We start from the raw sequence: 25094 nt of genomic DNA, 5'->3' as shown, positions 1-25094 counted from the left end.
CGGTCCTAGGATGCTGTTTCAGCAAGGATCGGGAAAAGGAATTCTTTTCCTCTGATCTAGTGATTTCAGCTAGTGACTTCATCTAGTGATTCAGCTCTGCAAGAAACAGCAATCCCACCCTCGTCGCCACTATTGTGTCGTGGGTTGTGGACCGCATGGCAATGAGTACCGCATGTCAGCTCTTTATTAGTGGTAGGTGCGTACTGAACAAAGGGGGTTACCTGGACCCCTTATATACCTAGCTAGGTATCACTCTGGCCAATCCATCCATCTGTATCTCCCGCCGAAAACCCTTCAGCCAATCCGGCCACAACACAGCGCCACCTGGTGGTACCTGCAGAGCTGCTGCTTATACCCCATACATAACACTGTCTATTTAGTATAATGGTTAAGGCATTAGGCTACAAACTGGGAGACTGAATTTTAGTCGTGCTTTAGGCACAAACCAAGCTGGGTGATTTTGGGCCAGCCACTCTGGGAAGAAACCCTAGGAAAGAGGTAATACCAAACCACTTCTGAAATCCTGCCAAGAAAGCTGCAAGAACTTAGCCAGTCACAGGAGACCAAACACTGTAGGTACATTCCAAGACAGTCCAAATATTTTCAACTTTTATATTAATTGCCACTAAAATATTACTTTTTCTATCTTTTTATTATTAAAAAAGTGTAACTAACTATATAATGATTATTAGAAGTAATAATCCATCAGAAAGTACCTAATTGTCCATGAGGAAGTATGTCTTGAAGTAAACAGTTTTTTTCCAATTTTGTCTTGAACAGTGAGAAATGATATACCAATTTCTTTACTGATTTTTGTTTTCCTATAGAATTCTTTTATAAATAAAACTGAAAAATTAATGTTATATTTTAGCTGTCCTGTTAGAAAGAACTAACAAAAGTAAAAGTAAAGACTATTAAACACACACACAATCTGTGGTGAAAATAATAAGCACAATTTATTGTTTCAGTGGGACAGAGCACTGTCAGTTGCACCAGGAGTATCTATGAAATATTGGAAGAAATTGATGGAAAGGTAAGATTTTTTTTAAAAAAAGTGCACTGCAGGTTCACATTGACTTCAAATTTTGCAGCTGGAAGTGTAATGCTTGAAGGTAGGGGTTTTTTGCACAGTTAAATGTATATTTTTGCATAAGAAAATATCTCAGTTTTAACTAAGATATAGAAATTACTTATTGTCTCTCACGTTTCCTGTCCCCCTCTCTAAACAAACACATACACACACACACACACACACACACACACACACACACACACACACACATTTTGATGAATGCTATACAATGGTAGATCTAATGAAGAAAGTATATATGAAATGTTTGAATGAAGTATGGATGGGTAAGACCTACATCCATACTAACTGAGAAACAGCTTGTTACCAACATTTCAACATAATGAAAAGGAAACTGTTCTCAGAACTTTTGATGGAGCAACTACACATTATATCCTGGCTCAAAAAGATTCAGAAGAACAATTGGAGGTGTAACCAACACTATCACCCCTACATTAAAGAGGAGGCATTCAGTAGATTGAGAACCTGAAGAGCTGGAAAGCACTCAGCCCTGACATGAGCCACACCTGCTAGTTAAAGAAACTAACAGTGCATGAACACCTAGCACTACAGATGTACCAGCTACTAATAGCAAGCTCTTCCATCCATATTGAACAGTGCTGATCATGAAAGATACCCCCCTCAAAAGAATAGCATCATCCAATTACCAGCCAGTAATCTGGAAAGTGCCAGTAGGCATTATAGCTGCCAAGCTACAGGACCATACAAACAACTAATATGAGCAGAGCTCAGAAGACCATTGGGTATAACACTACTGTAGAGGCTCAAAACACCAGTTGTTCATTGATAGAACAGTTCTCCAAGACTCAAGGTCTACATAGATCAATTTGAGTACAGCCTTGATTGACCACAAGAAAGCTTAGCTTGGTACCACACTGAAGGATCTGTGTATGCTTGGCACTATACAAAGTCAACAGAAAACTAAAGACCTTTGTCAGGTTGTTGTTGTTAGCTGCGAAGTCGTGTCCGACCCATCGCGACCCTATGGACAACATTCCTCCAGGCCTTCCTGTCCTCTACCATCTATTGCCCTCGATCTTTCCCAGCATTAGGCTCTTCTCCAGTGAGTCCTTCCTTCTCATTAGGTGGCCAAAGTATTTGAGTTTTAGCTTCAGGATCTGGCCTTCTAAAGAGCAGTCAGGATTGATCTCCTCTAGGACTGACCGGTTTGATCGCCTTGCAGTCCAAGGGACTCGCAGGAGTCTTCTCCAGCACCATAGTTCAAAGGCCTCAATTCTTTGGCGCTCAGCCTTTCTTATGGTCCAACTTTCACTGCCATACATTGCAACTGGGAAGACCATAGCCTTGACTATACGCACTTTTGTTGACAGGGTGATGTCTCTGCTTTTTAGTGTGCTGTCTAGATTTGCCATGGCTTTCCTCCCCTGGAGCAAGCGTCTTTTAATTTCTTGGCTACAGTCCCCATCTGCAGTGATCTTGGAGCCCAGGAAAATAAAATCTGTCACTACCTCCATTTCTTCCCCATCTATTTGCCAGGAATTGAGAGGGCCAGATGCCATGATCTTGGTTTTCTTAATGTTAAGTTTCAACCCAACCTTTGCTTCTTCACCCGCAACAAGAGGCTCTTTAGTTCTTCTTCACTTTCTGCCATTAGAGTGGTATCATCTGCGTATCTAAGGTTGTTGATATTTCTTCCGGCAATCTTAATTCCAACTTTTGATTCATCTAGCCCTGCCTTTCTCATGATGTGCTCTGCATATAAGTTAAATAGGCAGGGCGACAGTATACAGCCTTGCCGGACTCCTTTCCCAATTTTGAACCAATCAGTGGTTCCATGTCCAGTTCTCACTGTTGCTTCTTGACCCGCATATAGGTTTCTCAAGAGACAAATAAGATGGTCTGGTACTCCCATCTCTTTAAGAACTTGCCACAGTTTGTTATGATCCACACAATCAAAGGCTTTAGCATAGTCAATGAAGCAGAAGTAGATGTTTTTCTGGAACTCCCTAGCTTTCTCCATGATCCAGCGTATGTTGGCAATTTGATCTCTAGTTCCTCTGCCTCTTCGAAATCCTGCCTGTACTTCTGGTAGTTCTCGATCCACATACTGCTGAAGTCTAGCTTGTAGGATTTTAAGCATGACTTTACTAGCATGAGAAATGAGTGCAATGGTGCGATAGTTTGAACATTCTTTGGCACTGCCTTTCTTTGGAATTGGAATGTAAACTGATCTTTTCCAATCCTGTGGCCACTGTTGAGTTTTCCAAATTTGCTGGCAAATTGAGTGTAGCACTTTTACTGCACTGTCTTTTAAGATTTTGAATAGCTCAGCTGGAATACTGTCACCTCCACTAGCTTTGTTGTTGCTCAGCTTTTCTAAGGCCCACTTCACTTCACATTCTAGGATGTCTGGCTCGAGGTCAGTGACCACCTCATTGTGATTATCAGGGACATTAAGCTCATTCTTGTATAGTTCTTCTGTGTAATTTTGCCACCTCTTCTTAATCTCTTCTGCCTCTGTTAGGTCCCTGCCATTTTGGTCCTTTATCATGCCCATTTTTGCATTAAACGTTCCCTTCATCTGTCCAATTTTCTTGAAAAGATCTCTGGTCCTCCCTATTCTATTGTTTTCTTCTATTTCTTTGCACTGTTCATTTAAGAAGGCATTCTTATCTCTTCTAGCTATTCTCTGGAATTCTGCATTCAATTGGGCATATCTATGTTTTTCTCCCTTGCCTTTCGCTTCCCTCCTTTCCTTAGCTATTTGCAAAGCTTCCTCAGACAGCCATTTTGCTTTCTTGCATTTCTTTTTCTTTGGGATGGTTTTGGTTGCTACCTGTTGTACAATGTCGCGAACCTCTGTCCATAGTTCTTCAGGCACTCTGTCTATCAGATCTAATTCCTTAAATCTATTTGTCACCTCTACTGTATATTCAACAGGGATATGATTTAATTCATACCTGAGTGGCCTAGTGCTTTTCCCTACTTTCTTCAGTTTAAGCTTAAACTTTGCAAGGAGAAGCTCATGGTCTGAGCCACAGTCAGCTCCTGGTCTTGTTTTTACTGACTGTATAGAGCTTCTCCATCTTTGGCTGCAGAGCATATAGTCAATCTGATTTCTGTGTTGACCGTCTGGTGATGTCCATGTGTAGAGCCGTCTCTTGGGTTGTTGGAAAAGAGTGTTTGCTATGACCATCGTATTCTCTTGACAAAATTCTATCAGCCTGTGCCCTGCTTCATTTTGTACTCCAAGGCCAAACTTGCCTGTTATTCCAGTTATCTTTTGGCTTCCTACTTTAGCATTCCAATCCCCCATGATGATAAGGACATCATTTTTTGGTGTTAGTTCTATAAGGTGCTGTAGGGCTTCATAGAACCGGTCAATTTCATCCTCTTCAGCACCGGTGGTTGGGGCATAGACTTGGACTACTGTGATATTGAATGGTTTGCCTTGGATTCGAACTGAGATCATTCTGTCATTTTGAGGATTGTATCTCAGTATTGCTTTTCCTACTCTTTTATTGACTATGAAGGCTACTCCATTTCTTCTGAGGGATTCTTGCCCGCAGTAGTATACCTGATGGTCATCTGAATTAAATTCACCCATTCCTGTCCATTTTAGTTCGCTGATACCTAAGATGGCGATGTTCAGTCTTGTCATCTCTTGTTTGACCACGTCCAGCATTCCTTGATTCATGGATCTTACATTCCAGGTTCCTATGGAGAAAAATCTTTACAGCATCGGACTTTCCTTTCACCACCAGACACATCCACAGCTGAGCGTCCTTTCGGCTTTGGCCCAGTCGCTTCATTCTTTCTGGCGCTACTAGTACTAGCCCTCTGCTCTTCCCCAGTAGCATATTAGACGCCTTCCGACCTGAGGGGCTCATCTTCCAGCGTCATATCGTTTTGCCTTTTGGTACTGTCCATAGGGTTTTCATGGCAAAGATACTGGAGTGGGTTGCCATTTCCTTCTCCAGTGGATCACGATTTGTCAGAACTCTCGGCTATGACCTGTCCGTCTTGGGTGGCCCTGCACGGCATAGCTCATAGCTTCATTGAATTATGCAAGCCCCTTCGCCACGACAAGGCAGTAATCCATGAAGGGGATGTCAGGTACTCAGTGGAACTAAGGAAGACAATGGAATTCAACTCAAGACAGCTTCCACAAATGGGAATCAAGTGTGGCATATACCAACTGCTGCTAATCAAGTACCCCTGATCAATTGATCATCAGCAAGTGTGACTATCTCTATAAAAGCTGAAGTTTTAGGAGTTTACTGGTCTCCAGCACTGAGGTATATATTAACACAATGCCAAAGAGGAAAGACATCAGCAGTGATCTTAGAGAAGCAATTATTGCTGCCCATCAATCTAAGAAGGGTCATAAAGCCATTTCCAAACAATTTAAAGTCCATCATTCTACATGTAGTCAGGAAGATTATTCACAAGTGGACAGTTGCCAATCTTCCCAGGAATGGATGTACTAGCAAATTTATCCCAAGGTCCTATCATGCAATGCTCAGAGAAATTGCAAAAAATCCAAAAGTTACATCTCAGACTCTATAGGCCTCAGTTAGCATGTTAAAGTTCATGGCAGTACAAAGAGAAAAAGACTGAATAAATATGGTTTCTTTGGAAGGGTTGCCAGAAGATAGCCTCTTCTCTCTAAAATGATAAACAAACATGGCAGCAGAGCTTAGGTTTGCAAAGTTGCATCTGAACAAATCTCAAGACTTCTGGAACACTGTTCTTTGCATAGATGAGACCAAAGATGTTTGGCTAATTGCACAATTCCAGGTTTGGTGAAAATTAAACACGATCAGCACAATCATCTCATACTAACCATCAAGCATGGTATGGACGGGTGATGATTTGGGCTTGTTTGCAATCACAGGACCTGAGCACCTTGCAGTCATTGAGTTAACCATGAACTTGTCTATATACCAAAGCATTCTAAAGTCAAATGTGAGGCCATCTTTCTGACATCTAAAGCTTGGCTAACATTGCATCACACAACAGGACAATGATCCCAAGCACACCATCAGCTATTCAACATTATGGCTGAAAAAGAAAAGAATCAAGATGTTGCAATGACCCAGTCAAAGTCCAGATCAAAACCCAATTGAAATGCTGTGGCGGGACATCCCGTGGCTGCATAAACAAATGCCCCCAAACAAATGCCCCCAATATTGTAAAGAGGAATGGGCCAAAATTCCTCCACAAAGATGTGAGAGAGTGAAAAAGTCGTAGAGGAAACAATTCATGCTATTGCTGCTAAAGATGATTCTACAAGCTATTGAATCATAAGGTGTATTTAGTTTTTCACACATGGCTTCTCTATTTTTGTAAAACAAATGATGACATAGTCATAGTGTAATAAATCAAGTATAGTTGTTCATCTGAGATTGTTTTTTTTAAAACTGATAAGGACCAGATGATTTTTTTTAATTTTATATTGTTTTTGTTTCTTATTTATTTATTTATTTTATTTTTTATTTTATTCAAATACAAACAAAACACATATAAATCTAAATTTAAAAAGTATGAAAAAATACAAATACTACTGTGTACACACACACACCGGGAGAGCATTTTTTATTACCTATATTTCTTCTCATATAACAACTAACAATATACAATATATTTCAATTGTGGCCTTATCCCCTCCAAAACAGCATATATTCTTGAGCAGGTTTATTCCCTTTGCCTGCCACCAAGACTGTTTTTATAAACTCATCCCATATTTCATTATAATTATTTACTTTAATCATCCCTTTTTAAAATTTAATTTCTGTTATCATTTATTGCCATATTCCTTATTTCATTATGCCACTCATTTCTTTGAATAACCCAATTCCGTCTCCAATATTTAACCATCACTAATCTAGCTGCCATTATCAAATTTACAATCAATTCCTTTTTTGCTTCATTTATATCTTGTTTTTCCACCAGTAACAGTAATGCAATCCTCAGTGACATATCTAAATTTACCTTCAAAAGTTCTCTAATTTCCCTAAACACCATGTCCCATATCTTTTGTGCGCTATCACAATCCCACCACATATATTTATATGTTCCAATCTCTTTCTCGCACTTCCAGCAAATATTTGTATATTTAACATCTATTTGATTTAATTTACGTGGTATTGGGTACCACCTACATATCACTTTATATCTATTTCCCTTAACTCTGACATATTCTTATATATTCTTCTGTTCCAAATATTTTTCCAATATTTATCGTTTATTTCTCCTAAATCTGTTTCCTAGATTAATTTTAAACCTTTTGCCTGATCTTCTAGTTCAGTTAATATTTATATATTTATTATTTAATATATATTATTATATTATTATTATTGTTTAATATTCTGTATATTTTCCCAATTTTTCCTTTACCTATATATTCTTCATTTTCCTTGCTTTCTTTTATAATCATTTCAAATTTTGTTAACTGTTTATCTTTCACCTCGAATTTTTCTTCCATTTTTATCCATTTCTCTAATTGTATTAAATTCAGTCAATTTAATTTAGTATCTGATAAAACATTCTTTAATTGTATTATATTCTTTATCCTCTTCTTCCAGTCTTCCCATTTATATATATGATTTTTTTTTAATTTACTAATCCAAATCTCATGGAATTTCTCCATTTCTACCACTGGTGTTAAAGGAGAAATTCCTGACATTAACCAATATCTCCATTTATTCCATAGTTCTATCAAATTTTTTAAAAAGGGATTTTGAATACTCTTAACAATTTTTTTAATATCCTTTTTAAACCAATATGTTTCTGTAGGATCGTCTATTTCCCTTAATTCCTTCAATTCTATTATCACTCCATAATAAATTTCTGTTTACTGCTATAATATCTGGGACCACCCTTAATTGATTAAAGGTAAAGGTAAAGGTTCCCCCGCACATGCGTGCTAGTCGTTTCCGACTCTAGGGGCCGGTGCTCATCTCCGTTTCAAAGCCGAAGAGCCAGCGCTTGTCCGAGGACATCTCCGTGGTCATGTGGCCGGCATGACTAGACGCCAAAGGCGCACGGAACGCTGTTACCTTCCCACCGTAGTGGTCCCTATTTTTCTACTTGCATTTTTACGTGCTTTCGAACTGCTAGGTTGGCAGAAGCTGGGACGAGTAACAGGCGCTCACTCTGTTATGCGGCACTCGGGATTCGACCCGCCAAACTGCCGACCTTCCGATCGACAAGCTCAGCGTCCTAACCCACTGAGCCACCGCGTCCCTTTTAATTGATTAGCTACCCAATAATTTCTAACATTTGGAAGACCCAGCCCACCCTTTTTTAATGTTTCATACCATAATGCTTTACTTATTCTTACTCTCTTACCTCCATTACAATACACCTCCAACAATCTCTGTATTTCCGTTAATTCTTGATCCGAAAACTTAATTGGGATCATCCAAAACAAAAAATTAATTTTTGGTAAAACTTTCATTTTTATTGCTGCAATTCTTCTGAACCATGATAATTTTAGTTTTCCATATTGATCCATTTTTATATCTTTTATATCTTTTATATCTTTTTTAACTTCTCATAATTTATGTTCTTTAATTCTTGAATATTTTTTGGGATGTCAGTACCTAAATATTTGATACTATCTACTATTTTTAATTTATATTTTTCTTTCAGTACATCAATTTCTTCTTTAGTATGGTTATATAACATCATTTCAGATTTTTCCCAGTTTATTTGCAGTCCATATTTCCTGAATTCATTCAAATGTGAATATACCCTCTCTATAGTAGCTATGGGATTTTGAAATGTTAGTAATGTATCATCTGCAAATAAATTTATTTTAGTTTTCTTATATACACCAGTTCCTTCAATCAATGGATCTTTCCTAATTGCATTTGCCAAAACCTCCATCAATAATACAAATAGAACTAGGGATAAGGGGCAACCCTGTCTCGTTCCCCGGCTTAAGGTTATTGTCTCTGTCACACCATCATTTATGACTATTCTTGCCTTATTCTCTGAGTATAGTTGATTTATCACCTTTCAAATTTTCCCCCAAAGCCTAACTTCTCTATTAATATCTTAAATGTAGGCCATTCTACACAATCAAAGGCCTTAAAAATGTCTAATGTTAATAAACCAGCCTTTAATTTTTTTATTCTTTATGTAATAACCTATATTTAAAACCCTTCTTACTACATCTGATATTTGTCGGCCTCTTATAAATCCACACTGATCATTTTTAATATAATTCTCTATTTGTCAATATTGCTGTAAAAATCTTAGCATCCTGATTAATAAGGGATATTGCTCTATATGATCCTAGGTTTGTAAGATCTTAATTAGGTTTTGCTATCAATACTATCAGAGATTGCTTCCAGGAACTTAGAATAATTTCCCCTTCCATTATTTTATTAAACATTAACCTCACCTTTGGCACCAATAATCCTTTAAAATTGTTATAATATTCTGCCCTAGTCCATCTAACTCTGGTGCTTTACCTATTTTCAATTTATTAGTAACTTCCAGTATCTCCTCCTCTATTTGTGATTCCATTATTTCTTTATCATATTCTCGAATTTTACAGTTTGAATTCTTTTCTATATATGCCTGACTTTCATTCACTTTTATTTCATTTCCCTTATATAACTTTTCAAAAAACCTCTGAAATATCAACATTTTTTCTCTCTTCATGTTACATCTTTCTCCCTTTTCATTCTTTATTACTCCAATCAGACTTTTTGCCTTTTTAACTTGTGTGGCTTTAGCCAACATTCTAGAATTTTTATTACTATTTTCATAAAATTCCCTATTTAAATAAATTAGATTTCTTTGAACCTGTTCTAACTCAATATTTTGCAACTCTTTTCTTTTAGCTGATAATTCTAACATAATCCTATTCTCTCTACTTTCTATATATTTACACTCCAGTTCTTTAATTTCCTCCTCCAACCTTTTTATATGTTTTTCTTTTTCTTTTTTTATATTATAAGAATATTTTATCCCTAAACCTCTTAGCACTGCTTTCATTGCATCCCATATTACACCTATATTACTACCTCCTTCCTCATTTATAGTCCATTTATGTCTTTTAATTCTCTTCCATTTTCTCTAAAATCTCCTTATTTTTAAAAATCCTCAAATCCATTCTGCATCTACTTGCCTGTTTATAATCACAATCTATTTCCATTTCCATAGTTACCATTTCATGATCTGATATTTTAATTATTTTTATCTCTGCTTTCATTATTTTAGATAATATTTCCAATGTTACAAATATATAATCTATTCTTGTAAAAGATTTATGTCTACTAGAAAAATATGTATAACTCTTGATTGCCATGTAATTCTCTCCAAACATCTTTTAATCTATTTCTATTAATAAATTTTCTTAAATCTCTATTATTGTTCTATTTCAACCAGGCTGCTGTTGCTATGATTCAAACAGATAAACTCCACGGAAATGATTTCATGCAGATTATTTTAATTCATCAGGCATTCTCTAAACATTAACTCTCAGTTACTGAAGAGATTCTTCTGAAGTACATTTCATAATCTGGTCCCATCATGTAGTGTGAAAAGAAATAATCTTTCTCACGTTAAGAGAACAAAGCCTGCCGTGGCTGGCTCCATTAAACCCTGCTGGATTACACATTGCCAAGAAAACCCCTGGTCTCCCCCTCCCAGTGGCCAATCCAAAACACAGTTGTGACCAAGTAACTTAAAACTACATTATCCAGAAGGCTATCCCTTAAGGGGACAGTTCTTAATTCTTAAAATAACTGTACTCTGACCAGCACAATTATTATACTTTATTTCTGCTTTTGATGGATTAGATTCCTGTATCCATAACCATATTATAATCACCTGCCATTATCACATAACCTTTTTTATTTCTTCTATTTCTTTATATACCCTATTAAAAAACTCTCTTTGATTTGTATTAGGTGCATACAAATTTGCTAAAGTGACCTCTTGTCCATAAATCAAGCCTTGAATTATAAGAAATCTTCCCATATCATCCCTTTTTATGGCTTTTATCTTAAATTCACATCTTTTAGCTACCATGATTGCTACCCCTCTTGCTTTTGATGTACCAAATGCCTTTTCATATACATTAGCCCAATATAACCTAAGTTCATTCACCCCTTCTTTCTTTTGATGTGTTTCTTGTAAAAATACAATTTCTATTTTCTCTTTGTTAATTGATTCTTCAATTCTTGCTTGTTTATATTTTTCCACAAGCCATGTATATTCCATGTAGCTACCTTCAATGATTTCCCCATCTATTCCTTTTATTACATATTCCCTTTGGTCTCCATATGTGCTCTAACATAAATCTTACAAATCTAAAACTACAAAGTAAGCATATTGTCCTAAAACATAAATAACTTCTTATCTTCATTAGACTTACCCACCCATATAGACATATATTGTTCCCTTCCCTTCAGGAGATCTTCCTCCTCTCCGCCGCTTTGGGCCTCTGGGGGGAGAAGAGGAGCCATCCCTGCACGGACTTTGGTCGCCCACTCCATCTCCCTTGACCATCTTTACCCTTAATTTCTACACCCAAACATATATTGTAAAATTACAAATACTTATATACTATCTCTACAACGAACTTGTAACTCCTGTTGCTTCATCCAGTTTTCCTTTCCCTGTAGATCTTCTGTATTGATGATTCTGTGCTCCCTTAATTTCTCCATCGCCTCCTCCTTTGTTTCAACTCTGCAAAACCTTCCACCCTAAAAAAATCTAAAAAAAGGATATTCCCAGCTGTAGTTAATGTTATTTTTCTTCAGTATTTGACAAACTTGATGCATCTCTCTCCTCCATTGTAAAGTCTCATTGCATAAATCTGGAAAAACCTGTATCTGATGCCCCCAAAACATTATAGACGACATGTTTGCAATTTGCACATCAATTGCTCTTTTTTTGCATATGACCAGTTACACCGCAATATCTCTTTGCAATTTTCTTCCCAACGTTTTTGGGCTGACTCTATGTATTGCATCAATATCATATTTTGTAAAGGGCACATCTGGGAGGATCGAGGTAGCCCAATCCAGTACTGCTTGAATAAATTTTGCTTCATTTTCTTCACTTTTCTCCATATATCCACGTATACGTAAATTTGATTGACGCTGACAATCACGTATCTCAATCAAATCCTTTTTCACTTGATGCATCATAGTTGTCTGACTTTTTAACACCTTATCATGTTCTCCCATCTGAATCTTCACTTCTGTAATATTTCGTGTCATATCCTGACTTTGTTTCGCCAGATCTGTTATTCTCACATCCATATTATCCATTTTATTTTTTATTTGCTTCAAATCCTTCCTTATATTTGTCTTCATTTCTTTTTTATTTATCTTCATTTCTCTTAACTCTTGTAAGAGAATATCAAGTTTATCTGGTTGAGTCAGTGACTTCTCAGGCAATTTTTTCCTCGCATCCATTTCTAAGGCTTTTTCCTCTTGAATCAGACGTAGATCTGAAGGTCTAAGGCCTGCTTTGGGTCTTTGCCAAACACTTTCTGCACTTTGGCTGTGTTTTAACATCCAACCATCAAAAAGAGCTCTTAACCTTCTAAGAATTTTTACACCGTCTATAGTCCATACACGTCACTTTTTCTCTTTATCTTGTCCTTATCAACTTATCTCTGTGAAAGCAACATAATGGAAATAAAAAAAATCCAAAGGCAGCAACTATCTTTATTACACACACCTTATCAAGGCTCTGTCTTAAAAGTGTTTAATATTTTCACTTTCTCCAGATCTCAACTGTACACTTATAAATCAGCTATTATCTTTTCAGCTTTACTCCTTTAAACTCTCTCCAAATTCTTTGTCCTATCAGTCTTCAATCATAGGGCCCCTACTCTCCCCATAAGCCTTCAAAAGTCTCTTAGTCAAACATCCAAATTCAAAGCTTCTCTGGGAAAAAGTTCAAAACCGAATCAAACACAATCCAAACTTCAGGAAGAAAGCAAGGGAAGTAACTCACATTTCATAATCTCTTAAATTTTCATAGTCCTTAATTGGGTGTTATACAGTATTTCTTAATAAATTCTCTGTGATGGTCCGGGGGAGGCAGAAATTCAGTGTCCCTCATCCATCCAAGCTAGCTTCACTCCCCCCAGATGATTTTTTAATATGTCCTGATATGTAAATTAAAGAACTCAAAGAGGGTGTGTTTCTTTTTCACATGACTGTAAAAATGTTTGTGTGATTATAGTAAGAAATTTTTACTGTTCAGAAAAAAATATACAGTTAGAAAAACAAAGATGGCTTAAATGATAAAAAGATGGCAGGAGCTCTCTATGAAGAAATTGTCAAGTTGGAAATTTTTAATTTAAGGAAAAGAAGCTGATGTAATAGAAGTTTATTTTTTAAAGATTGCATGATTTGGAGAAAGTGAGATATAAATGTATCTATTTTAAACATTATAAAGTCAACATTATCTACTGAAGCTATAATGATTCAGAATAGATAAGAAATATTCTTTTCATTCAGCTACAGTTAAAATGTAGAATTCAGTTTCTGAATGCTGCATATGATGACCTTAAATAACTTCAGAAGATAAGTAGACAAATCTATGAAGAATTTAAGGATTAAATACATTTTACCTATTGGTACCAGTGATTTGTGGATTTTCTTATGAATGTTGGACTTGCAATTGAAACAGTAAAAAGTAATTGATGTTATGATCTTGGGACAACACTGATTTGTCATTAAAAAGCAATTTACAGTGGTCACATAAAATGTTTTTCACAAGCCTATGTTCTTAAATTAATTAGAATTTCTATTTTTTAAAATCATGTTTTGGAAAAAAAAAACATTTGAGAAGATAGGAAAGTTATAGCAATTTATATAAAAACTTCAAGTTCTGCAAATGAATACATCTAATATTAAACATTAATATTAAACTGAAATGAAAATAAATAAGTCATTTACTTTTGATTGGATTAGGAGAGCTGACCAATTAATTCAGGAAGAAAATGATGAAGTTATTCCATACTGCATAGCTATTGGTGATGTGAAGAAGCTTGTTACATTTTTCATTTCAAGTGGTCAACTTAAAGAAGCTCTGTTAGTTGCACAGGTACTATTTCATTATTATCCTACCATAAGATAAAACTTTAATGATATACTATTTACCTATAGATTCTGGCACTTATAGGAAAACTTTAGCATATTGTATAAGAAAATACTGTATTTGAATAAATTATCTAAAAAATAATTGAAAAATAAACAGCATATAGCACAACTAAAATAATATTTATTAAAACAATACTTGATTCAGAATATATTAGTATTAAAACTAATAGTAAAACTGTTTTCTACTATAACGGCCAACTTGATTTCCAAAGTTAATTATAGATAGAATTATTCTGTATGAATCTTAGAAAATGTCACTGTGGTGTTTTAGCTATTTCATTATAAATACAGCAAGTGAAATAAGGCTGATAGGTTGGGACAAGATCTCAGAATGCCAAATATTTAAGTTCAGCATTTATTTGAGCATCTATATAAGCTATAAAACAAAACTTCAGAATTTGGGTTAACAATATCATTGTATTGTAGATAGTACTTCAGTGGTAATATTTTCAGCATTGTTATATGAAGCCTACTTTACAAGTAAATTGGTATCTCCCTACCTCTGACTGGTGCTAAGAGTTATAATGAATAATTTATTAGTTTTGACTCATACTATTTTATTCCAGGCAGCTTGTGAAGGAAATGTGAATGCATTTCAGAGTTCAGCAGCAGATGAGTCAGAACATTTTGAAGGGAATAGCATAGAAAATTACAATGAGTAAGTTTATACAGAAAATAGAAAATGCATTTTTCATGTATTTTTATCTTGGTTATAGATTGAAAAACATTGTATAATAATGGGTCAGTTAAATAATAAAGTAAAACATTGCTTTATACTGCCTGAATATAATGTTTATAAAACAATATTTTCAGTGTTAATTGTATGCTAATTGACTTTATGTTTCTTTTGGTTAAAGTTAAAAAATGTAAAAACAGCTCTTTTAAAAAATGTTTACAGATTGACAGATTAAGACTTTACTTCTCAATTAATCAGTCCAAGAATAAAATGAAATCCAAGTTGGAACTGGAAAGAGCTTAAGTACGGTAGTTCATTTTTTTTATGAATCAGAGTTGATTTAATCTTTCACAGTTACCACATTGATGATACTTGTGTGCCACTGATAGAATTTAGACAGACAGATAGATTTTGTTGATTTGGATAAAGAGTTTAAGCTAAATATTGGAACAATCAGAGAGAGATAAAGTAATCAGGGGATTTAGGAAAAACTTTGCCTATTTTTGACAGTAAATATTAAAATCATTTGTTTCCTATAGTCTTCTACATAAAGTCAGTAAAGAACTGGCGGAGTGGTATTTTCAAGATGGCTGTGCAGTGCTGGCTGCTTGTTGTCATTTAGCTGTTGAGAATATTGAGGTAAATGATTTTTTTTTCAGAAATAGAAAAGTACTTACCTTTCTCTATATTTGTACACTTTCTATTTAATAAGACAATGTTGTTCCTTTTAAATTGTTGTTACATCCCAAAGGTATTCAGGATGTTAACTATGGACAATATAAAAGTATATATAAAAGATTAAACCTAGGTTGGTAGATAACTATTTCCACATCACTTTTTGTAGGAATAAACACACAGTTACTGTTATAGGGATTAGTACTTTAAAGGCAGACATCTCTCCCTGATTAACTTTACATACAGGCTTTTTGCTTTTCATTGCTGCATGATACTGCATATGGATCATACTACTGTCAGATAAATATGTGCTCGTCCTACAAATGTTTGTAAAACTTGTAAAACCACAGGCAGAAGAATGGGGAGCAGAAGTGAAAGTGTGGGGCATTTTGTAGGAAAGGTGCAGTCCCATTTTAAATGTTGTTAGCTAATTAAGGATGCTTGACATACACTCTGAAGATGAAAGTTTCACATCCATTTCCTAATGGGGATTGATTGCCACCTCAACAGTGAGGAATTTGGTGAGCCTGATCATCAGTATTATCAGAAGGGAATGGGAATTATTGTTTTGCAATGTTCTGCATTAGAAATTTTATATATGTATGTATGTATTAATAAATAAATAAGAATTTAATCCTTAGTCTCTTCAGAGAGCATTGGGAAAGATGCTAGTCTGAAAACCTCAGAAACTATTAAGACTGCGCATAGACAACACTTTTCTAAATGGATCTAAATGGTCAGACCAGGAGTTACCCATCATGTTTTAAAATATGGGATCCTTTTTTTTACATGTGAATCTTCTGAATTACTATATGATGGAATAACAAAAACTTGCTGGAGGTCAGGATTTATGGGGAGAGGTTCAGAAATGATAAATGCCAGTGATGAACATAGTAACAACTTGTACTTTTATCAGGGCCATTATATAAATATGCTGGAAATATTTACAGGTATTCTTTGCCTCATACCTACTTTAAGGGGAAAAATATTTCCTATTTTGTATTTCCTAAAAACATTTGCACATTTCAAATCTAATTTGAATATTCCATGCATTAATGTATGATTAACAACTAAGTATTAACCCTTAAAATCATTCAAGGTAGCCGTGCTTTTGTCAAAATTCAAAATTGAAAACCTTCCACTTCTCTTAAATATTCTTACTTTTTAAAAAGTTTCCATATCAATTCATTAAGTTAGAAATTTCAAGATTTTGTGGGGGAAGTAGCCCAGTGCATTTGGTGTGGAAATCTGATGTTGAACATTTCTTTCAGGGGATACACAATTTTGCTATATATGCAATTAATTTGAAATGAGTGCTTCTAACTATCATGCCAGTAAATCATTTATCATAATGTTTTCTAGACAGAGGGCTTGCTAGGATATATTTTTATTTATTTATTTTTATTACATTTATATCCCGCCCTTCTCCGAAGACTCAGGGCGGCTTACAAGCTTAGCAGTAGCCTTCATTCTATGTATATGCCTGCTTGTTAGGGCTTTCACACACACCCCAAGCGGCATTATTACAAAGTCAGCTTAATTGCCCCCAACAATCTGGGTCCTCATATATAGATTTCTATATTCCTGAATCTCAGCATATGTTCAGTATAATGGATTTATAAAGTATTGTCTGACATCTAAAAAAATGAACATACAAGTAGTGTATGACAGGAAATACACATTCAGCACCATATATGCGGTTTTATTTATGAAAGTGTCTGAAGTTATAGAGTTGTAATTAATGTTATTATTCTGCAGTAGCAGCCAGTGAAGTCACTGGAATAGCAGTTCTCAGATTCCTATAATGTTAGTTCAGGTATATTTTTTACACTTCAGCTCTCAAGTTTAAGTCTGACACAGAGGTGCCATAAATGTATGTATTTCAGGAAATAATAGTGTCTGGGAAATCCATATATACAGACTGTTCCTGAAACTTCCATGCACACAGATAAAACATTTAGTTATGAATGATGTGGGAATATTGCCTGCTGTTTAGTGGTAATAGTATTTCCTTTGCTATTCTTAGTCATGAACAGGATGATTTGATAAGGCCCATATGAGAAGATTTGTTAAGGCTCCTATGGTTAAAACCCATATTTAGAACTGGCACTAATATTTGCCCTGAATATCTCCTGGACAAAAAATGTGAAGTATAGTTCCTTCCCTTGAGATATCTTTTGTGATTTGACAGTCTCTGGTCATTGTTTTCTTCCTTCAGAAATGTTTATTATAATGTGTTGTATAGGTGGTGGATATGAATACTAAGGCTAAACATTTGCTACAACTTTTGACTTCTTTGTGCAAGTCAACTCCTTTTAAAATCACGTTCCTCATCTGAAAAGCAGCTGGTCTGAAAAGATGATACCCATAAAGTAATAATCTTGTAATAGATCATGTGGAACACTTCTCAGCAGACCTTCATAAAGGGCCATTGAGTGGATAAACTGCTGTTTAGTGGAACAGTAGCTACTGTTCATCCCAGCTGATAATCTCAGAGTGTCCTGAGTCCTGAAGTTCCTTAATGAAAATTGAGATGTTCCAATCTTCACCAGTAATTTATATTTATTTATTACAGCTCTGAGGCTAGCTATAAATAAGATATTGAGTAAAAGAAATATTACATCTTCTATATATAGGTAAATGAAAAAATAATAAATTATGGAGTGTGAATCTTCTAATGGATTCATCATACATTTTGCAGCAAGTTATGGTATATAGATACTTTATCTGTTCTTTATAATGTGCATTTCTTGGCTGATGAGAAACAAACTTAACGGGAAAGAAGCCATTTTTTTCCATACTACTGAGGGTCTGGTCTTTCTGGCTGCCTTTCATCTTATAAAGGTCAGATGAATAAAAGAAGTGTGTCATTCACTCTAGAAAGTCCAGATAATGACAGTAACTTGGCTCTAGCTATCTCTCCCATTGAAATGGTTTATTCGTGGTTTGTTTAGGTTGCTAGGCTATGAATAAAAGACTTAGCCAAAATGTGTGGATCAGATTCAGTGATGCATGTTTTGTCACTCTGAAATGTGGGCTTGAAAATGAATGCTAATATGATAGTCACAATGAATCCTTGTTAGGCTTAATGATTTTTTTTTTAATTGAGCAAGCTTGCCATGGCAAACCTGATTCGAGGAAATGAACTGGAGTTGGCAGTCAGCGTGGGCACCGTCTTAGGAGAATGTGCAGCTCAGGCAACGCATTATGCACTAGAGTTACTGGCAAGAAAATGTATGACTATTCCAACATGGTAAGAACTGTTAGTCCAAATTATTTTTTTTCTTTAGAAACTGGACATTTTACAGAATACAGAAGCTTCATGTATTCAGAATTAGCTTTTAAGAAATCTGTTTTTTATATCCTAGGATTTCAGCTCCAATGTCCTTAAAACAGAGAAACATTGTATAAGATTAGTGATAGATTGTCATTTGGCTATTTTCAAACACATTGAAATTGTAACTAAAATACCAGTAGGAAGAAGAAGTTTTTATTAGAATTTTAGAACTGTGGTCTGCTTGCATGCTTGAAATATATTATAACCACATTTGTGTACTAGGTTTGTTTCTTTGTACTGTCTAAAACTAATTCATATACAGTACAGATATTTTGAGCTTATTATTCCTGTGGTGCCGTGTTAAAATATTAACATGATTTTCATGGGAGTAAAAAGTGCCTGTTCATAAATTGCTCCTGTAATTCACTTGCAGTAAGGTCTTTCTATGTTCATTAACAATATATTAGAAAAACGTTTGTACAAATTTAAATAATCCACTAAAGTGTCCCACAATGAATATTTTACTTCCTAGAGGGTAGAAATAAAGGTAAAGGTAAAGGTTCCCCTGCACATGCGTGCTAGTCATTTCCAACTCTAGGGTCTGGTGCTCATCTCCGTTTCAAAGCCGAAGAGCCAGCGCTTGTCCGAGGACGTCTCCGTGGTCATGTGGCTGGCATGACTAGACGCCAAAGGCGCACCCACCGTAGTGGTCCCTATTTTTCTACTTGCATTTTTACGTGCTTTCGAACTGCTAGGTTGGCAGAAGCTGAGATGAGTAACAGGTGCTCACTCTGTTATGCGGCACTCGGCATTCGACCCGCCAAACTGCCGACCTTCTGATCGACAAGCTCAGTGTCCTAACCCACTGAGCCACCGCGTCCCTGTGAGGATAGAAATAGTCACTATTAAATCAGTTTTCTTCCAGTGCAAATATAATTTGCATTTTTAATTTTTACCTTGCCTCCCTTTGGTCTTTCATCTCCATCTTATTCTAGCAGGGAATAAGAGTGAGATTTGAGAAAGAGGGAATTAATCAGAGAGGATGCTTATAGTAGGATGCAGCATTTTGTTTTTTAAATTCTTCTGCCTTGATTCTTTGGAGTGAGAATATGGCACTATATAGAGCCACAGCAGTGTCAACATACCTGTAAGAGAGACTCAAGGAAAGATAATATTTGGAAATATAAACTTTCATATGAAAAAATGTATTATATTTGTCAGTTGGCTATACCAGTTTAGTACAAATTGGTCTGACTTATCTAGTTATATGTCATACCACATTATATATTTGGGTCAGAACCAAATTGATATCTCTTCATTGCTGTAAATATTTTATGAACCATTTGAGGCTTCTGCAGTGGATTTTTCTTCTATTTCCTCTTTTCCAGGAGTTTCCAAACCCCACTTTATTTTAATTTCATGGATTCTGCAACAGTGTGGGAAGTAGAGACTGAAAGGGAGGATAAAAATAGTCTCTTTCCCATTCTGCTGGATCAAGAATCTCCTTTTAAAATTGTCATTCAAAATCATATGTATTTGGATCATAATCTGGACCAGAACTTTATGAGAAGACAATTTTTGCCTGCTTCACAGCTCAGCTTCCTTTCTTGGACATGTAATATTTTTAGTATTTTGACCTCTGAGTTGGGAAATCTGTTAATTTTTCTCCTTATTTATGAGAAATAGAAAAATAACACTGAACTGAAATTTAACTGAGTGGATGTTGATGTTAATATTTAGCACTATGTTGTATATTATAACTTCAGTATCTTTATTATAGCTTTCCATCACTTGGATACAGGTACCTTTTTGTTTCTATAGATAAATATTTTAATGTCTTTTAATTACATTAAAAATAACAGTAAATCCATTAGATGATATTGATTTTTCAACTTGAATAAAATATTATTGGTATGAAATGTATAATAGATTACTTGGTAAAGTTTTAATAGACATCATATGGATTCCAAGAGCATTAACTGTGAGAAGACTAAAGACAAATCCCCTAAAACATACCATTACCCAGAAGGGACATCATTAATATTTATACAGTTTAATCATTGCAATTTTATAGCATAAAACTACTATAATTAAAAATACTCTTGCACTGTAAACATGTCAAACCTAGAATTGAGGACTTACATAGTAATTATGTATGTGTGTGTGGTATACGGAGGTAGAGAGAGCCATTTTGGTGTAGTGGTTAAGGCATCAGGCTAGAAACTGAGACACTGTGAATTATAGTGCCACCTTGGGCCCCACTCCAGCTAGGTTATCTTGAGCCCGTCACAAAACACTTCTGAAAATGCTTGCCAACAAAACTGCAGGGACTTGACCAGGCAATCTCCAAGAATTAGACACAATTGAATGAAAGAAAAAAATAGAAATATAAACGTCAAACAATTTCAGGGCTTTTGTTATAATGTCACTTTGGGACCTATCCAACAAAATACAGTTTAGTACAAGACATATCTGGGTGTCCAAGTACAGATTAAGCATAACCCAGCTATGAAGCTGACAAAAGAGCCAATACAGTTTTGGACTGCATCAATAGAGATATAGTGTCACTGTCCTGGGAAGTGATAGTATAGTTCTATGCTGTAGTAATCAGACTGTGCCTAGAATACTGTATCCAGTTGTAGTCCCCAAAAGTACACTGAAGAATTGGAAAGAGTATAGAGAAGAGCAACAAAGATGATAAGGCGCTTTTAGGCTAAAAATCAAAGAAACTTATTATATTTAAGGGGAGACATTACAGTAATCTTGATGCTGCCGGCATCAAGTTCCCTTCGTCCAGTGCGCTCCCACAGGGAGGGTCTTCTCAGGGTGCCACCGGTAAGAGATTGCCAGCGAACGACACCCAGGGATAGGGCCTTCTCAGTAGGGGCGCCTGCCCTTTGGAACCAGCTGCCAGTGGAGCTGAGGACTGCCCCCGACCTCCGTTCATTCCGCCGGGACCTGAAGACCTGGCTCTTCGAGCTCTCTGGCCCAGGCTGAGAATTAATCTTAATTTTAACTGGGGTTTTATTTATGCAGGGACAAATATAATTTTTTTAAAATTTGTTTTTAACTTTTGTATCTTGGTTTTTTAATCACCCTGTAAACCGCCCTGAGTCCTTCGGGAAAGGGCGGTATATAAATGTAATAAAATAAAATAAAATAAATAATACTTGATATCATATGATAGAGGGAATAGATTTATTCTCCATAATATTGGAGCATATAATAAGAACCAAAGGGCACAAGGTTTACCATCGGAGAGCTAAACATGAAAGGAATTTCTTGTCTGTTAAAGCTTTTAAACTGTGGAACAGTTTGTCTCCTGAAGTCATGGGTACTCTATCATTTGAGGGTTTTTTGTTGTTGTTTTTTAAAAAAAGATTAGACAGCTATTTCTTCAGGATAGTATAGTATGAGAATTCTTGCCCAAGCAGAGCTTAGATTGGAAGATTTCCAACATCCCTTCCAAACCTCTGCTTCTATCATTCTAAATTATTTTTTGTATACAATATATATATTAGTATTTATCAATACTCCTAGGAATACAAAGAATGACTTTGTATAAAAACAACACACTTACTAGTAACTTTTTAAGATTTCTATCTATATCTTATGCCTGGACCCCATCTAGTTTCTATTGTTTTCTATGTAATTATTTGTGAACTGCTCAGAATTAGTTGGAGGCAGGAGGCATAGTGGTATCTAAATTGAAATAAATAATACAATTCTACAAACTATGCTTTGCTGAACAAACCGTATAGGTTGCTTTGTGCATGTTACTATATTATGATGGGTGCATAAACATTACGCCAAAAACATGAGAAAATGTTATATGCAGAAGAGGCCACTGGAAATAATTATTGATCATTTTGATTGAGTTGTTTTTTATGATAATAGTTTGATTGGCTTGTGTTTTATTGATTATACAGTACATAACCATATATAAAAGGATTGCTTGCAGGAAAAGTTTTGCAATTCATGGTTCAAAAGCATGAATGTATTTTCCAAGAGGTCATAAGAAGCTTCTTATGTAAGGGTAAAATAATAAAATAAATTGCCTGTTTTATAACTTTGAATATAAACTTAATTAAACTAGCTTTTATGTACTCTTTATACTGAGATTTAAATAAATCATTCCTAAATGGAAGAATGATCTAACTTAGGATCAGAAACAGGAATTATGCAAGTAGCTCAGTTATAGATATTAACAGAGCAAAGATTAAAGTTCATTTTGAAATGGAAACCCTGTTCTTGGGCTTGCATTTCCGTCTATCCTATGCAAGAAAGGGTAGATATCTGCTTCCATACCAGAAAACAAACTAGAACATAGTTTGATCAAATTATCCCAGGATTGCTGAAAAATTACATTTTGAACAAATCAGAATTACCTGTGTTTATGTATATTAGCATACTGTGAAGTTGTGGTTTGTTCTTAGAGAAAGCTTTCACTTTCCAAACTATCGATGGAGAATATGTTATCATAAGTCAATCCGAAGTTAATTCCTGATCTCCTAAATAATAGTTTAGAATTTAGATGATCATTTGAAGAGGACCTGTGTTACACAATTTAATTATCTTCTAAATTAGAATTCTGGGAGTTAAAATCCACACATCTTAAAGTTGCCAAGTTTCAATAACACTGTCCTAAATTAACCATGCTTTCTCAGAGCTCTTTATTTCAAAAATGTTCTTTCACTTTATTTACAAGTGAATAAAAAAAATACAAATACTGTAGTCCAGGGGTGTCAAACTCAATTTCATTGAGGGCCGCATCAGCATTGCGGTTGCCCTCAAGGGGCCGGGTGGGTATGGCCAGGGTGGGCATGGCCTACTGGGTGGGCGTGGCTAGAGTGGGTATGGCCTACTGGCTGGTCATGGCCAGCTCTACATCGTTCGCATCAAGGGTGCCTATGGGGGCCTGGGCAGGAGTGGGACAGATCTGAGGGTCTGTGGCAGAAGGAGGGTCTCTGGGCCAGGGCCAAGGCAGTGGGGGCCGTTCCCTCACTGTTTCCAGGATGGCTTCATGGGCCACATGAAACCACTTTACGGGCCGGATCCGGCCCCCAGGCCTTGTGTTTGACATGTCTGCTGTAGTCTTATCTTTGAACTTGCTCCTTCATTTTTGCACATTATGAAATGCCTGACTTGTGCATATTGTTCCATAGGGATTTAGCAGGAGATCTTCTCATGATGATTCCTGATAACGAATTACAATTAATAAAACTGTGTGCTTTTTATCCTGGATGCACAACAGAGATAAATGACCTACATGAAAAGGTACACTTGAGGGGCCAACTGTCTCTTAGCCATTTATGTGAGTAGCAGAAGAGGTTTTATGCTCATTAATTCCTAGTTATGTTTATTAGAAGATTCCTTCTATTACAGAGAATTGTAAATTTAATTTCACATAATCTAAAGCATCTCACTTTCATTTGGTATCAAAACTGCTGGAGAGTCAGATTAAGAACATTGGGAAAATGAATACTTCCATTTGAATTACAGAAGCTATAGGGAAAAATATTTCACATTATTTGCACATATGCGCCATTTGCAAATGATATTTTAGCTTACAAATTGATTCTTCAGAAATATGAATATGTGCAGGACAAATAATTATTGCCCACTAAATTGGTCAATATTTTTTCTAGCATAAGGCAATGGAAAATGTCTGTGTGTATACTTATGCTATTAAACTGTGACCATTAGAATTTTAAGTTTACTATATTACTGTGAAAAGTATATATGCAAGTTTACATATGATATTAAACAGATTACTTCTCTCAACACATAATATAATGTATACTATGCATATAATACATTTAGTTCAATTAAACTCAGGAACAATCCCCACTTGAAAAAGAGTGCCTGCGCATAATAACAATGTTGTCTCTTCTAACACAAGTACATAAGCATAGATGCAGTGCAAGGTGGTATTATAGAAAATAAGGTCATTAAGATTGCACACTGGCCTGAATTCGAAGGATAAGAGGCGATTAAGGGTGCATGTGTGCATACACGCTATATACATCAGTAACTTCTTTAAAGAGGCTACAGTACATCCTCTTCTGAGCTTGAAAAATGATTTCATCAGAGGTTTGGCCAGCAAAGGCAAACATGAGAGTAGTAAAATCCCATTTGAAGTGTGCATTGGGAAAATGTCTGATTTAAGGTGGCACTAGCAGTTGTGGAGATAATGTGTTCTCTCTCTCTCTCTCTCTCTCTCTCTCTCTCTCTCTCTCTCTCTCTCTCTCTCTCTCTCTCTCTCTCTCT

The 25094-nt window shown here is 35.6% G+C and overlaps 1 protein-coding gene across 1 annotated transcript in view; it reads left to right on the top strand.

The window, feature by feature from the left end:
* WDR17 (WD repeat domain 17) overlaps positions 1-25094 on the top strand; it is a gene marked incomplete at its 5' end in the record, with an annotated part of 133002 nt that overhangs the window by 93876 nt on the left and 14032 nt on the right. Inside the window, 7 exons of the mRNA XM_081332409.1 lie at positions 969-1033; positions 14008-14140; positions 14763-14854; positions 15412-15511; positions 18661-18800; positions 20605-20625; positions 23990-24101. Of these exons, the coding sequence (XP_081188535.1) occupies positions 969-1033; positions 14008-14140; positions 14763-14854; positions 15412-15511; positions 18661-18800; positions 20605-20625; positions 23990-24101 (663 nt within the window). The remainder of the gene's footprint in view (positions 1-968; positions 1034-14007; positions 14141-14762; positions 14855-15411; positions 15512-18660; positions 18801-20604; positions 20626-23989; positions 24102-25094) is intronic.

The sequence above is a fragment of the Vipera berus genome (genome assembly GCF_964194415.1).
Source record: "Vipera berus genome assembly, chromosome: 7".
In the NCBI taxonomy this organism is placed as follows: domain Eukaryota; kingdom Metazoa; phylum Chordata; class Lepidosauria; order Squamata; family Viperidae; genus Vipera; species Vipera berus.
The sequence above is the reverse complement of the archived record's forward strand: the minus strand, read 5'-3'. Positions and strand labels throughout refer to the sequence as shown.